At 35.4% G+C, this 13,460-nt stretch overlaps 2 protein-coding genes across 3 annotated transcripts; both read left to right on the top strand.

The window, feature by feature from the left end:
• The first annotated feature begins 597 nt into the window (after positions 1 to 597).
• Positions 598 to 4,455, top strand: LOC126796214 (F-box/kelch-repeat protein At3g06240-like). Of its 2 annotated transcripts, XM_050522988.1 has the most exons (8): positions 598 to 800; positions 1,226 to 1,294; positions 1,554 to 1,644; positions 1,769 to 1,908; positions 2,116 to 3,139; positions 3,284 to 3,628; positions 3,906 to 3,963; positions 4,065 to 4,455. In XM_050522988.1, exons 4-8 carry the CDS (start codon positions 1,793 to 1,795, stop codon positions 4,262 to 4,264), a joined length of 1,743 nt encoding a protein of 580 aa, XP_050378945.1. In that variant the 5' UTR covers positions 598 to 800; positions 1,226 to 1,294; positions 1,554 to 1,644; positions 1,769 to 1,792; the 3' UTR covers positions 4,265 to 4,455. The 2 variants fall into 2 exon arrangements, with proteins under 2 accessions (XP_050378945.1, XP_050378938.1); XM_050522981.1 differs by having other exon boundaries at positions 1,769 to 3,139.
• Positions 4,456 to 9,971: 5,516 nt separating this feature from the next.
• Positions 9,972 to 10,784, top strand: LOC126801617 (ribonuclease MC-like). The gene is made up of 2 exons (XM_050529037.1): positions 9,972 to 10,232; positions 10,344 to 10,784. The coding sequence occupies exons 1-2, from the start codon at positions 9,972 to 9,974 to the stop codon at positions 10,782 to 10,784; spliced, it is 702 nt and encodes a 233-aa protein (XP_050384994.1).
• The last annotated feature ends 2,676 nt before the right edge of the window (positions 10,785 to 13,460 follow it).

Consider the following 13,460-nt stretch of genomic DNA (forward strand, 5'->3'; position numbering starts at 1 on the left):
GTCTCACTCCATGCATGCCTCTATCCAGGGACTCTAGGTAAAACCCAACAAGATTAGAAATAAATTAGAACGAAATCAGATCAAATAAGAAAACCCAATAGATAGTTTTCCTCAAATTGAAAATAATCTATTGATTATACTTACAATCTGTTTTACCAGAGAAATAAGAAGAATATGGAAAAATTCGGAGAAGTAGAATTGAATCAATTGATGATGCTGAGAGAGATTTTGAATTTGATGGAGAAGGCGCATCAGTTGATAGAGTCATAGAGAGAGTGAGAGACTGAGACTATTAGATCAAGAAGGTTTTGATAGAGAGGCTGAGAATATTACCGAAAAAAAGGTATACCTAATTTTTTTTTCCCCAAAATTCTCGGTTGGGCTTGAGCCCAACCAACCCTTGCTTTGGATTCGCGCCTGCCTCATCTGATCCAGAATATGTCATACCTGTAAAATTGTAAAAATGAGAGGAGGGCCTTCAAATGCAAGGAAAAACCCGGGCCCAATCAAACAAAAAAAGGCCCAAATAATGCTCTCTCCGTCTCTCCAAAAGGAAAAAAGCGGAGCTGTGGATAGACTCTTGTTCCTGGACTCGTGTCCCCTTGACCTCTTCATAGTTTCGACCTTTCTACAGACAGAGACAAGGATGGATGTTTGATTCGATCAATCGGGTGGCTTTGGATTTTAGTATTCAAGTGGGTAACTTGTGTCGATTTCGATCTCTTAGTGTGTTTGTTTACGAATGGAAGAGACTCATATAGATGAGTGTGTCCGTCATTGGGTTTTTGAGTTCAGTACCAGTAAACTTTCCTCTCGCTCTCTGAATTTCATAGTTGTTTTCCTATTCAGGTTCAGTTTCGGTGTTCCCATTCGTATTCTTAGGGCTTACATTATTTGGTGCTAATATGCAAATGGGAAATTGGAATAATGCACTGTGCCTTTGGGTATATTCAATCAAGTTTGTGTTGAAAAATTTGAAGAAACAAAATCATTATTGAAAAATTAAGGGAAAAGGGGAACCAGTTTGGAAATTGAAGATCAGTTGCAAAGCACATTAGAGATTTAAATTAGTGCTCCAGTATTGAATTGTCTATTGTTTCCCTGAAGAATGATAGATTATATAGCTCATTTTTATGTACTTGTACTATGAATCAGATTGTCAATTCCTGCGTTGTTTCCTGTTAGGTATTGTGAATAACTATGATGTTATGCAATGTATTTACAGGACTTGTGATCATCACTATCAATGACTCATTGTGCTGCCCTGCCTTGTTGTATCTGGCAATTATTTGCGGTATATTTTTCTTTTCTAGCTGACTCCATCTTACATGTTGCTACAATTAATGGCCGTTTGAAATACACACCTTGAATTTGGAAAACATCGTTATATATAGTTATGCAACAATTAATATCTGCCTAACTTACTTACTGTAATTAGGTTTATCTAGCTCATGTCTTCCTTGGCATTATTTTCTTTTTGTTGTTTTTTGTGAGACAAAAGTATACATAATATGCCTTATTGAAATAAATATATTGCAAAACACAATTGTCAGAACTCAGAAGCTGTTTCAAGTCTCAAGACTCTCTCTCACTCCCGCTCTCTCAAGTCACCATCTTGTTCTAGTTCTCAGGTCAAGGACTAAGGTGCGTAATTGTATGGTTAGATCTGATATCATTTAATAATTGGTGATGGTTGTGTTTATGAATAGTAGTATCATTGTGATCTATGTAATGAATTTGCTCTTTTATAACTTTTAATTGAATAAAGTTGAAGAGGAAGAGCAAGGCAGACATGGCAGCAGTTGGTGAATATCTGGTGGAGGAAATCCTGTTAACTCTGCCTCCCAAGGCTCTGATGCGATTCAAATGTGCCTCTAAAGGGTGGTATGCGCTGATCAACAATCCCAGGTTCGTAGCTAAGCACCTCTCCATTTTTAATTCGAATTCCAAGCATCTGCTCGTCATGAAGAAGGGTTTAGTTCTCAAGGACATTAAGAACACTTCTAATGACAGTAAAAAAGAGGATAAAGAAGAAGAGCTAGTATTTTCTTTGCTTAATTTATGCAATAATGATGATGGTATTGAAACTGGTGAGGACGGAATTATTGTTTCTAGTGTAGCGAACATCAAAATACCTCTTTCTATGAGTCTCCTGACAAGAGATGAGGCTGTTCATATGGTGGCGCATTGCAATGGAATCATCTGTCTACTTCTATCTAAAAAATTTCAGGTAATTTTATGGAATCCAGCAATTCAAGAATTTAAGCTGCTTCCCCCCTCCCCATACCTTCATGATCTGGATGTTAGTGATAGTGACGATTTTTACCCCAAGTATATTCAAGGGTTTGGATATGATGCTAAATTGAACGAACACAAATTTGTGAACATTGCACTAAGTTGTGCTTCAGAAGTGAGGGGTGATGGATATAATATTCATAATCGTCCTAAGGCAGCAATATACTCTTTGAGTACTGATTCTTGGAAAAAGATCAACACCAATGCTTTAGAAACAGAAACAACTGTTTTTAGGCCCGAAAGTTTTCAGATTCAATTCAAGGAAATGTTTTATTGGTTAGGACATGAGCGCCACAAGGAACTGGATATATTGGATAGTGAGGACCTCATTATTAGGCAGGTCATCATTTTATTGGATATTCAGAATGAGGTCTTTTATGATATCATGCTACCTGATTGTTTTTATAAACCCTGGGTCATCACTTCTTGTATGACTCTTCGAGTGTGGAACGAATCCCTTGCCCTTTTTGTATTGGTTGATGAACAACTTGAAGGTCTTAGAGCTGAAGTTGAATGTTCTTTTGTCGTATGGGTGATGGATGAACTTGGTGGTCCAACAGGTGCTTCTTGGACAAAACATGTAACTCTTGAACCCACTGAGAAGCCTTTGGGATTTCTGAATAGCAATGACATTTTTTTGGGTGACTTCATGGGACTTGTATGTTCTTATGACCTTGGTAGCAAAAGAATTGAAGAAGAGATTTTCAGGCAAAACTTGCCTTATACGGTTTTCCTCTCAGATTATTATAGTTCAGATGACATTGCAGCTGTTGCTTATGTGAAAAGTATAGTTACAGTCATGGAAGCCCACAATAAGCTTGATATCAGAGATAATTCCAGTGTGGTATAATTTCTGTACCATTTTTCTCTCTTTGTATCTGAAGCTTAGATAAATTATAAATGTGTACATATTGTATCCTTAGTTTGAACTTTGAAGTACCTTAAATCAGTTATATGCAGACTAATGAAGTAATATGATATTTTGCAGGCCAACTTGTCTCCACTCCCCTATTTTCCATTAAGTCCTTCAATAGCAGACAGGGAATGGCACTCATATTCAATATGGGTCATCCCACCGTATGATGTGTCTCTTAGGATCAAGAAGGTGATGGAAGGTCTCAGAACCGAGTTCGGTGGGCCGGATAATGAACCACATATACCTATTGTGGTGTCCATTCGTATGACTTATGAAAATGTGCTCGACAAATTCAGATCTCTCTGTTCTGAAAATTTACATTCCTTCCAAGCAAAAATTAACCTATTGGGTACCAAAGATTTCTATTACCAGTGTATTTCTCTACTCATTGATATATCAACAGAAGCGTTCAGTCAGGTAATTAGTTTTTCTAGTTATGATTTTGATGGTTTTTTTTTCTTCATATGAGCTTTCAAGTGTTGTTCTAGGGAGATGTATAATTTGACTATAATGAAATAATAAATATGCCTAATAAATATGATGTGGAGATTTCATGCAGCTTTTTGTTTATAGCACCCTTATTTGAGTTATTTCTATCTATAGGTAGGTATTAGTAGACCCAAGTATCCAATCACTCTCGTTTTTCATAAAATACTATTAGAAATAGTAATTAATTGATTTTTTTAATGTGCAGTTCAGGTACACAATTGCCATATGTAATGAACATTTCGGTTTCTACTGGTATTCAGCTGGTAAGTTCTCGTTGTTTCTATAGAAGGGAATTGCACGAGACCTGTATGTTGTGCAAATTGTTCAATTGTATGAAATTTAACGTGTCTATCCTCCTCTGCAGGTCGCAGACCACATTTGAGTCTCCTTTATGGCAATCTGACTGAAGAAGAGAGGAAAGTAGCTTTAGAAAAAGTTAGCATATTGGATGAAAGCATTTCCAGCTTGAGCTTCACCATATCTCAACTCGCATTGTACAAAATCAATTACAGAGATACAACTCTCAAATCTTGGGAGAAAATTGCTGAGTATAACCTTCCATGACCTTAAGACAGTCTATTAATTCGAACGTACTATGTGCAAATCAAGACAGTCTACTATAGAACTTTTATTTTCATCTGTATAAGAGTACCGAGTGCCATTGTTGACCCTGCAAGCTAATTACATATGATATATGCGTTGATTGTTGTTCGATATATAAGATCCTGTCACCAATACATTTCACCTTGTTTCTAATCAGCAGTTGAGATGATTGCAAGTTCAGAATGAACCAATTGATCGAAAATGGTTGAACTCGAATAGTGTACCGGCCACTGTAATTAGTACCTAAGTTTAGGGCTGTTGATGATTCCTCAGGCCGCTATTATTCTGATGGGTAATTATTCTGATAGGAATTCCTAATTTTGCTTCATCATTCCTCAGTCATGTTGAGTTTGTTTGATTATTTTCATCAGTTAAGAGTCATTTGCACACACAGACACAGGAACCTAATGGAGGATGATCAAGTGGAACACCCTAAAGCCTATGGCTACATATATACATGTTTATAGTAAAGTTTACCTGCTAAAGTACTTTGAAATTGGAATAAGCAACGCAATACAATTATTATTGACAATTAAGATTGCGGTCTCCATTGGATCTCTCTATTACACAATTATTGTACACTTGAAAAAGAGGATGTGGAGTACATAACGATATATCATCTCCAATTTAGTGCAATTACCAAAGCAACAAGGTAGCACTAAATTTAGAATCTTAATTCTAAATACAAACCATCATCAAATCAACTTTCTCTACGTCAACCGCAAAAAATGCATAAATTAAACCTTGCGAGTATGAGTGTATGGATTTCTACACACACAAAATTGATGAAGGTACTCAAAAGATACTTGTAAAGAAGGCAATACCTATGTTTCTCAAATGTAATCGATACGATAACCCTTACTCGGGCAATAAATCTGTTGCAAGGAGCTGATGAATGAAATTCCTTTTCACCGTTGAAGACGATGAGGAATGAGAGTTTATGATCGAATTACGTACACCAGTTATTAACTACTAGTGATCATTAATTCATTGCATAGGATTATATATATTTATCCTGGTCATTTTATGCATGGCTAGATATATACATTTTTACATAAAGTCGTAAAGACTAGGCGTTTTGCCTGCCCTCCGCGGCGGGTTTCACTACTGAATCAAACTTACAAAAATAAATAAATAGATCTCATCCACTCATGCTAACCTTCTAGCTAGGTCATTCTATCCACCGTTGTTAGCTTTATATAGCCTCATTGTTCAAAAGAAGCTCGACCAATTGACTCGTTTAAATGACCACGGTACTTATACAGTTAAACGGTAGGCATCAATAAATTGGAGAATTAGTACGATTACTCTGTTAGTCCCAAACTACCTCTAGGACTGCACAAATATAGGGTTTGGTCTGCACAAACATAGGGTTTGGTCATAGAAGAATCAACTTATTAGGGCCAAGGTAAGGTCTGAGACACGTACACGGTAAGAATCAAATTCATAAAAACTGTAACAATTAATGAGTATAAATATATTGCAAATATTTGCCGATTTTGCTGGAACAATAACTAGAGATTGAAATGAGCAAACCTTTGCAGAAGACCTGCGCGTAAACAATATACAGAAGAAGTAATGAATCATTACATGAAAAATGGGGAATGCGAAATAATAAAGTAAAACATGATATTCTAAACGGGGTTCTAGTGGCACCTCCCATATTACTAAATATACCTCCTTTGGTTTTTGTAAATTTACTATGTCTATTTTACCCTCAAACAAAATGGAAGCAACTAAAATACAATTGTTCTTTTATGTTCAATTCCTATTGGAAGAGAATATTACATATCCTTATCTTTTGACATGCTTTCAAGGACCATCTCTTAATAATATCAGATAATTGGTCATCCTGATTTTCATCTTGCAGAAGAATTTAGGGTTCTTATTTTCTAAAAAAATTCCTGCAAGTCTGTTAAAATCTGTTTGCATTCATGCTCTTGGCAATCAAAGTCATGAATAGTGGGATTCAACATGAATAGTGGGATTCAAGCCACTAATCATTAACTATTCCCATCAGATTTTTTCCATATCAAAGCTTTGAAACTACACGCATAAAGACCTGGTATTAATTTGCAATGCACCCGGCAAGTATCTCAAAATCAAGCCAAGAACTTGATAAGAAAAAAAAAAGGAATTAAACCCAGAAATTTCATTTTATGGAACGCAAATAGAGATTCGACTTAACATTAATAATCAAAATGGGTGAATGAGATATCTTTGACTTATCTATCAAATTGAATTTAAGAAACTGATTTCATAAAAAAGTTCCGGAAGAAGATGAAATCTCAATGTAGGTGATGTGTTCTAGGGTAAAACAGGAAAACTAAATTTACAAAAAATCAAAGAAGGTATATAAAGCAATTGGGGAGGTGCAAATAGAACCCTATATTCTAAACTTATGAAATATTAACAAAAAAAAAAAACCTGACAAAGGAAAAAGCTCTCTCTCTCTCTAGCAAACCCTAGCTGCCAAACTCCTTCAATTTTGTCTCGTCTGGTAGCGCCTGGGGGCGTGGTCGGGCTGCTCGCCTTGCTGCCGTTGCATGGTTGTTGCCCGACGGGATTTCTTCAATAATCTATCAACTCCAGGGAGTCTCTTCTAGAAGGTTTCGTTGAGGGCTAGATCTGGGATGGGGGTAGGCAAGGGTGGCGTGCTCGGTGGTCAGCAATCGGCTTTCCTTTAGATTCCTTCTTGTGCGACAGCGCCTTTGACTTCAATCGTGGGTGTTGTTGCCAAGGTCATTCGTTAGATTTTGGTTTCTTTGTGGGGTACTGGCTCGCGGCGGCGTGGATCGGTGTGGTGGATGCAATTGTGGGTGCTTACCTACTGGTTGTGAACTGTGTAACCTGTGTGTTTAGCCCTTTTACTAATAGTCTATTTTTCTATTTTTAGTTTTTAGTTTATTCCCTATTGCTATGTTGTACTGTCATAGCGTAGACTTGCTTAGTTCAATATGCGCTTATTATCAAAGAATAATTCTATGCTGCATACTAGTTTTGAGTTTAGACTCAAAACTGTTTGTCTGATGTCGTTATCAGCAGATTGGTATGCAATTGCTATTCATGCCACATAAATATTTATATAACCTAATGGTTTCTCATAAAAAAAACAAAAACAAAAACAAAAAACCTCTAAAATCGTAACCCAGTTTGAATAATGATATCCTTTTCACAAAAATATGTAAGGACAAAGATGATATGATGCCGAAAACAATAATTTCTAAAGGATTTATTCATGCTTCTATATTCCTCTGTAAAATCAAAGACATGACAAAAAATGCAAACATAAAGCGGAATGAAGTATGAAATGAAAATTGGAAACTGTGGTAATTTTATATACTATAAAAAAGGAAAACTAATAAAAGATAAAAACTTCATGCTGACTACATCTTCTCTTGTGAAATGATTGTTTCCTCTCAAACTATAGAAATAGAAACTGTAAATTTAGGTAGAGGTTAGCCATCAACCAATAATAAAATTTCGGCCTATATCATTATAAATAAAATGATATACTAACCAATGTAATTTTAAATCTTTTGTTGCTTTATGAAAGTATATGCATACATATTTATCCGCAAAGGGCAGCTTGTGCTCTCCCTGTGATTTTGCCTAAAATGAATAACTTTAATAGAAGGTTTGGCATGTATTGATTACAAAATAAATATTTCAAGGCTGACCTTTGGATCGTAGTCCTTGGATCATATGGCATGTTCATATTGATTTTCATCAAGGGTTAGGCATAATCATTTACTCACCATCGATATTGCTTCCACAAGATCAACGACGTCCTTCACAATAAATACATCCATACCAGTTAAATTTCAACTCTAAAATAGTGAAATCACATATTATTACTCAAAGTCATAAGTAAGAAAAAAACCATTAACAAAAACATAAATACATGATTGACCATGCATCCAGTGGGAGAAAATCTGCAGCTGTCCCATTTTCCATGCTCCTTCTTTGTCTTCCACTTAAATTTTAACATTTGTCGTCCACATCATCAATCTTAACAGGCACCAAACGGAGGTAGAAAAAAATTATTTTTTTTCTAAATTTTACTAAAACAGGATTAAACCAAATTCTTGAATTACAAATTCAAAGTCTAGACATGCAGGTTTCTGCTCTTCAAAATCAAATTCGTATGCAACTTGCTTGCTGATGAGAATTAGAGGATGAATCATATATCTTCCACTTGCCACTAGATCAAAAATCAAGGTTGACAATGGTTTTTGCTCATTGTCTGATATATAGCTGTACCATTGTCTATTGAACAATTGTATGTGAGGAAAAAAAACAACTATTAACAATTTAACATTTTCTCCTCCCTCAATTCCTTCTAATTATGTATGGGAGGTTCTATTCATACCTCATAAAATAGCACTTAGACCTCCATCGTTTTTCAATTTGGTGTTGACTTTATCTATAGATGTGAAATTACCAATACAGATAATTATAAAAATAAACAAAAAAAAATTTCAATACAATACATCTGATTTCTCAATTTTTATTACAAAATAATAAGAGAAATTTCAAACATAGAAAGATCTAGCTATACTGTGATATTCTCGTGTTCAATAATTTCATATATGGATCGTAATAAAAATATTGTTCTCATTTTGTATTCTTTTAGTTTATTGTGATCTGTCTGTTTGAATGTGTTTGTTGTTATGAATTGTAAATAAATTATTATACTATGATTCTACTTAAGATTGAGAAAGTAGATATAGTTATAATATGTTTGAATCAAATGAATTATAATAGTTTTGAATTAATTTAATAACTTTTGAAGTAAAAACTAGAGTTTTATTGATTTTGTTGAACTATTCTATTGGAATTTTGGGAAAATTGGAGAGGTCTAAATACCAAAGAAATATAAATACCGTTTTTAGAGGTATGAATAGAAGCTCCCATCCCGTATAGATTATATCATAAATGAGATCAAGTTACTCAGCTACTCTTACACATAGATTATATCATGATAAGATCAAACTAATTTTATTGATGAACACGTCATATGCATTTTTCGGATCAAAATGTCTCACACTTGCCCAAAATTGGGAAAACAAATTCAATTCTAGAAAGGTAAATCAGACTCTATGGTGGCAAAATTGAATCAAAACCAACTCTGCTGTAATGCAAATATGCAATAACACTTATATTTATTATCTTTTAATCAAATTAAAAATTAATATAATTAACAGAGTTAAATGGCTGCTAGATGAGTTGGACTGATATGACAAATGTCAACGCATTAATGGAAGGACAGGGAAGGCGATAGGAAAAAGAGGACAACAGATTTTTCTCCCACGCTTGTCTCTATTTATCAAATCACTTTTTGCACAATAACATAATAGTTGTAGAGACTAAACAACCGGCAAAAATAAGGGCTTATGTGCCAACTAAAGACCCACTGGTACCTTAAAAAAAAGACCCAGTAGCAGTAGTGTAAATTTTCGTGAAAACTTGGAGTCTCGTATAAGTCTTGTGAATAATATAGAAGGTTAACATTATTTACCTAATGATATATAGTAAATAAAAAAAAAACCTTTTTATGGGTATATTTGTGCTATATAAACACCATTGATCAGAACTAAGAACCACCCATATTGATCAATCTCATAATCATCAACATTATCATTTGTCTAGCTTTACACCATTTTCAATGAAGAACTCAAACTTCATCTTGTTTCTTTCAGTGTATGTACTTGTACAAGTTCTCCAGGTTTCAAATGCTGAACCCTACGACTACATGCAGTTTGTGCTCCAGTACCCGCCTGGACTTTGTTACAGTTTACCAAAAGGTCAATGCATCTCACCTCTACCAACTAAGTTTACCATTCACGGGATATGGCCGTCGAACAACAGCGGTATCTTTGTCACTTGTCCTAAAGCACTTGCAAAACACCCATTTGTTGCGGCGCAGGTGTATATATTTGTATATATCTGAGTATTTGAGTTTGTTCAAATTGTTTATGAGTTTGTAACAAGTAACCGACATGCATGTACGTTCTAATTATTATCTCTCATATTTCAGATCACTACACCCCTAAAAGTCAATTTGAGCAAATCATGGCCATCTGTGTTAAAATCAAAAACCAACTTGCAGTTTTGGCAGCATGAATACGAAAAGCACGGGGCTTGTGCTGTAGAATCGGGAACACCTCCACTCACCCAGAAGTCATATTTTGAAAGAGGCGACCAGCTCTGGAACCTGTATGACATCTATGGGGTGCTTAACAAAAGTGGAATCAAACCAAATGCTACATCACCATACAATATGACTCAGCTTTTGACTCCAATCAAGACGAAAATAGGGAGTAATCCTGTAATCAAATGCAAGAAGAGTACCAACAAGTACGTGCTACAAGAAGTGATTATTTGCATGGATCACCAGGCGAAAAAAATTCTCACTTGTCCCAGTTCGATAAAAACAAATTGCCAGGATCCGTCGGGCAAGATTTACTATGTTGCTTAATTAGCTAGCTAGATGTCTCAATATGAATAAGATCGTGCTTTACGATTTACGTACACTATATGTTGTATGTTTGACGATGAGTCTCGAATAATGGGTTCTTTGGATTAATGTATTAGTGTATGCCATTGATATTTATTAAATAAAGTATGGCGGTCATATTTAATCGGTACTTGACTTCAAAATCAACTTTATTTGAGTTCTTGAAAAAGTAACTGAGAGGACATATAGAATAAAGTTGCCGGAACCTCTATACTTCCCAGTTCCCACCCTAGATCCTAGTTCATTCAAGAACATAGTTGCCGGAACAAGGTTCATGAGCAAGGTCGTAAATCAGTTGTAGCTAACTTGGTTTCATATATATATATATATATATATATATATATATATATATATATATTACAGAGTAAAGTTTTAAATTTAATACAATTTTCGGTCAATTTTTTTCATCATGAGTGATTCAATATTTAAGTATGTTATTCAAGATCATCATTACAAAATTTCATCCAATTTGTCAATAGTTTGAGCTTTTAAAATTGAGATTTACATGAACAGTTCACGTTGAACAATTTTAATTCATTCATGATATTTGAATTAGATGAAACTTTGTAGAGATGATTTTGAATAACATATCTAAATATTAAATCACTCATAATGAAAAAATTTAACCGAAAAGTGTGTCAAATTTATAACTTCACTATGTAGTTTTAGAGTGAAACTTCACTCTAGATAAGAAATATATATATAAATATATATATATATATATATATATATATATACACACACGATCTTAATTTGTCTTGACTGTCACACATCCCTTAACCATATAAACTTGGTAGCTCTGATCTAGAGCTTATTCTTTGGCCGGCGTTGCTTCCTTAAAACTTGCATCATCACTAGAGGAGCTTGTTTCTAAGATGTTCTCCCATTCACATACATACGACGAATCTGTAAATCGACGAACTTACCCCCTAGTATACCAATTAATGATCGATCATGGGAGTCCTTTTCATTCTTCGATTCCTAGTGACCTTATTTCCAAATGCAAAAAGTTAAAAGAATATATGATCATATTAATAAGCACTAATTAGGATTTTTTTACCCTTTCTTTTTGTTAATAAAACGAAGGATCATACATCTTTAGAAAGAGTGAAATACCTGACCTGGTGATGACGATAGCGACCCTCATAAATTTTGTTTATCGTTGCCCTTCCAATTTCTAAATAGAGGTTATATATATATATATAGAGGTATATATATATATAGGAAACGGATCGAGAAAGGACGTCCGCACCCCCCAAAAGTGCGGATGTTCATGTTGTTCACCCAAATCCAGTGCCGACATCGACTCTTTTCTTGCCAAATAAAGCCCCGGCCATGTTTTGAAGCTCTTTCTTGTTGGTTGAGTCACCGGATGCCGATTTGCAGTCGACGTTGATCAGATATGAATTTTCCAGCGAGTTAGCTCCTTAGACCTTCAAGCTCGATCACTTTGGCCCTTATCTTCTTGGTGACGTCATCGAGGTGGTCCTGGGCTTCGTTCAGCAAGAGAAACGTCATTAGGGTGGTTGGATTCCGGTGAAAGGGTCGACGTCCGCACTTTTGGTGCGTTGTTGATGTCCGCTCTCAATTCGGCCTAGAGAGAGAGAGAGAGAGAGAGAGAGAGAGAGAGAGAGAGAGAGAGAGAGAGAGAGAGAGAGAGAGAGAGAGAGAGAGAGAGAGAGAGAGAGAGAGAGAGAACCTGGGCCCAATAAAAAAAACCCAAATAACGCTCTCGCAAAAGAAAAAAAAACGGGGAGTAACTTCTGATTCAGGTAAACGATAAGTTGGGTGGCTTTGGATTTCAGTATTGAATTGGGTAACTTGTGTCGATCGATCTCTTAGTGTGTTTACGAATGGAAGTGATAGGGTCAATCCCTCCTTAATGGAGGTGAGAAAACTATGTGATGGAGTTGATTTTGTTGAAACTTGGAGCAGCCTTTGTTGAAGGTAAGAAACAAATCTACAACCCTATGGTGATAGGTGGCTGATTTGTTTTACAAAGAAAGAAGAATGCCTTGATGAGTATGCCAACATTGAGCATGATACAAGGAAGAAGATTGATTTTGCTTCCATGCATGTTACATGCAAATGCATGATACATGCAAATGCATGAATTGTACAAAGATATTTACTTATATAAAGGCATGAGAAATGGTGCAATAAACATAGAAGAACAATAAGGAGAGAACATCTTGTGTGTGATCAAGAGTGAGAGATAGAGAGAAAACTCCAAGTAGAGAGTTTTGTGTGTGTAGCAAAATAAAGTGTGTGAGAATGTATCCCTTCAAGTGTGAGTCTTGAAGTAGTGTTTCTCTCGGTGTAACCTTTCTTCGTATAGTAGAGGTTCTTTATTGTTGCTACTAGTGGACATAGGCATTTTGCCGAACTACGTTAAATCTCGGTCTTCTCTATCATTTTTTATTTTCCGCTTGTGGTGGTGAGTTATTTTGATTTCCATTCTACAGTTCATTCTTCCGCATTCCCCAACAGTTGTATCAGAGCTCTTGGTTCTGACTGGGAGCTGCTATAATGGAAGAATCACGAAGTACCATGATCAAACTCAACCACTCCAACTGGATTACCTAGAAGCCTAGAATAGAGGGTATTCTCTATTGCAAATATTTGCATGAGCTGATC

This window comes from Argentina anserina, chromosome 1 (genome assembly GCF_933775445.1).
Source record: "Argentina anserina chromosome 1, drPotAnse1.1, whole genome shotgun sequence".
NCBI lineage: Eukaryota > Viridiplantae > Streptophyta > Magnoliopsida > Rosales > Rosaceae > Argentina > Argentina anserina.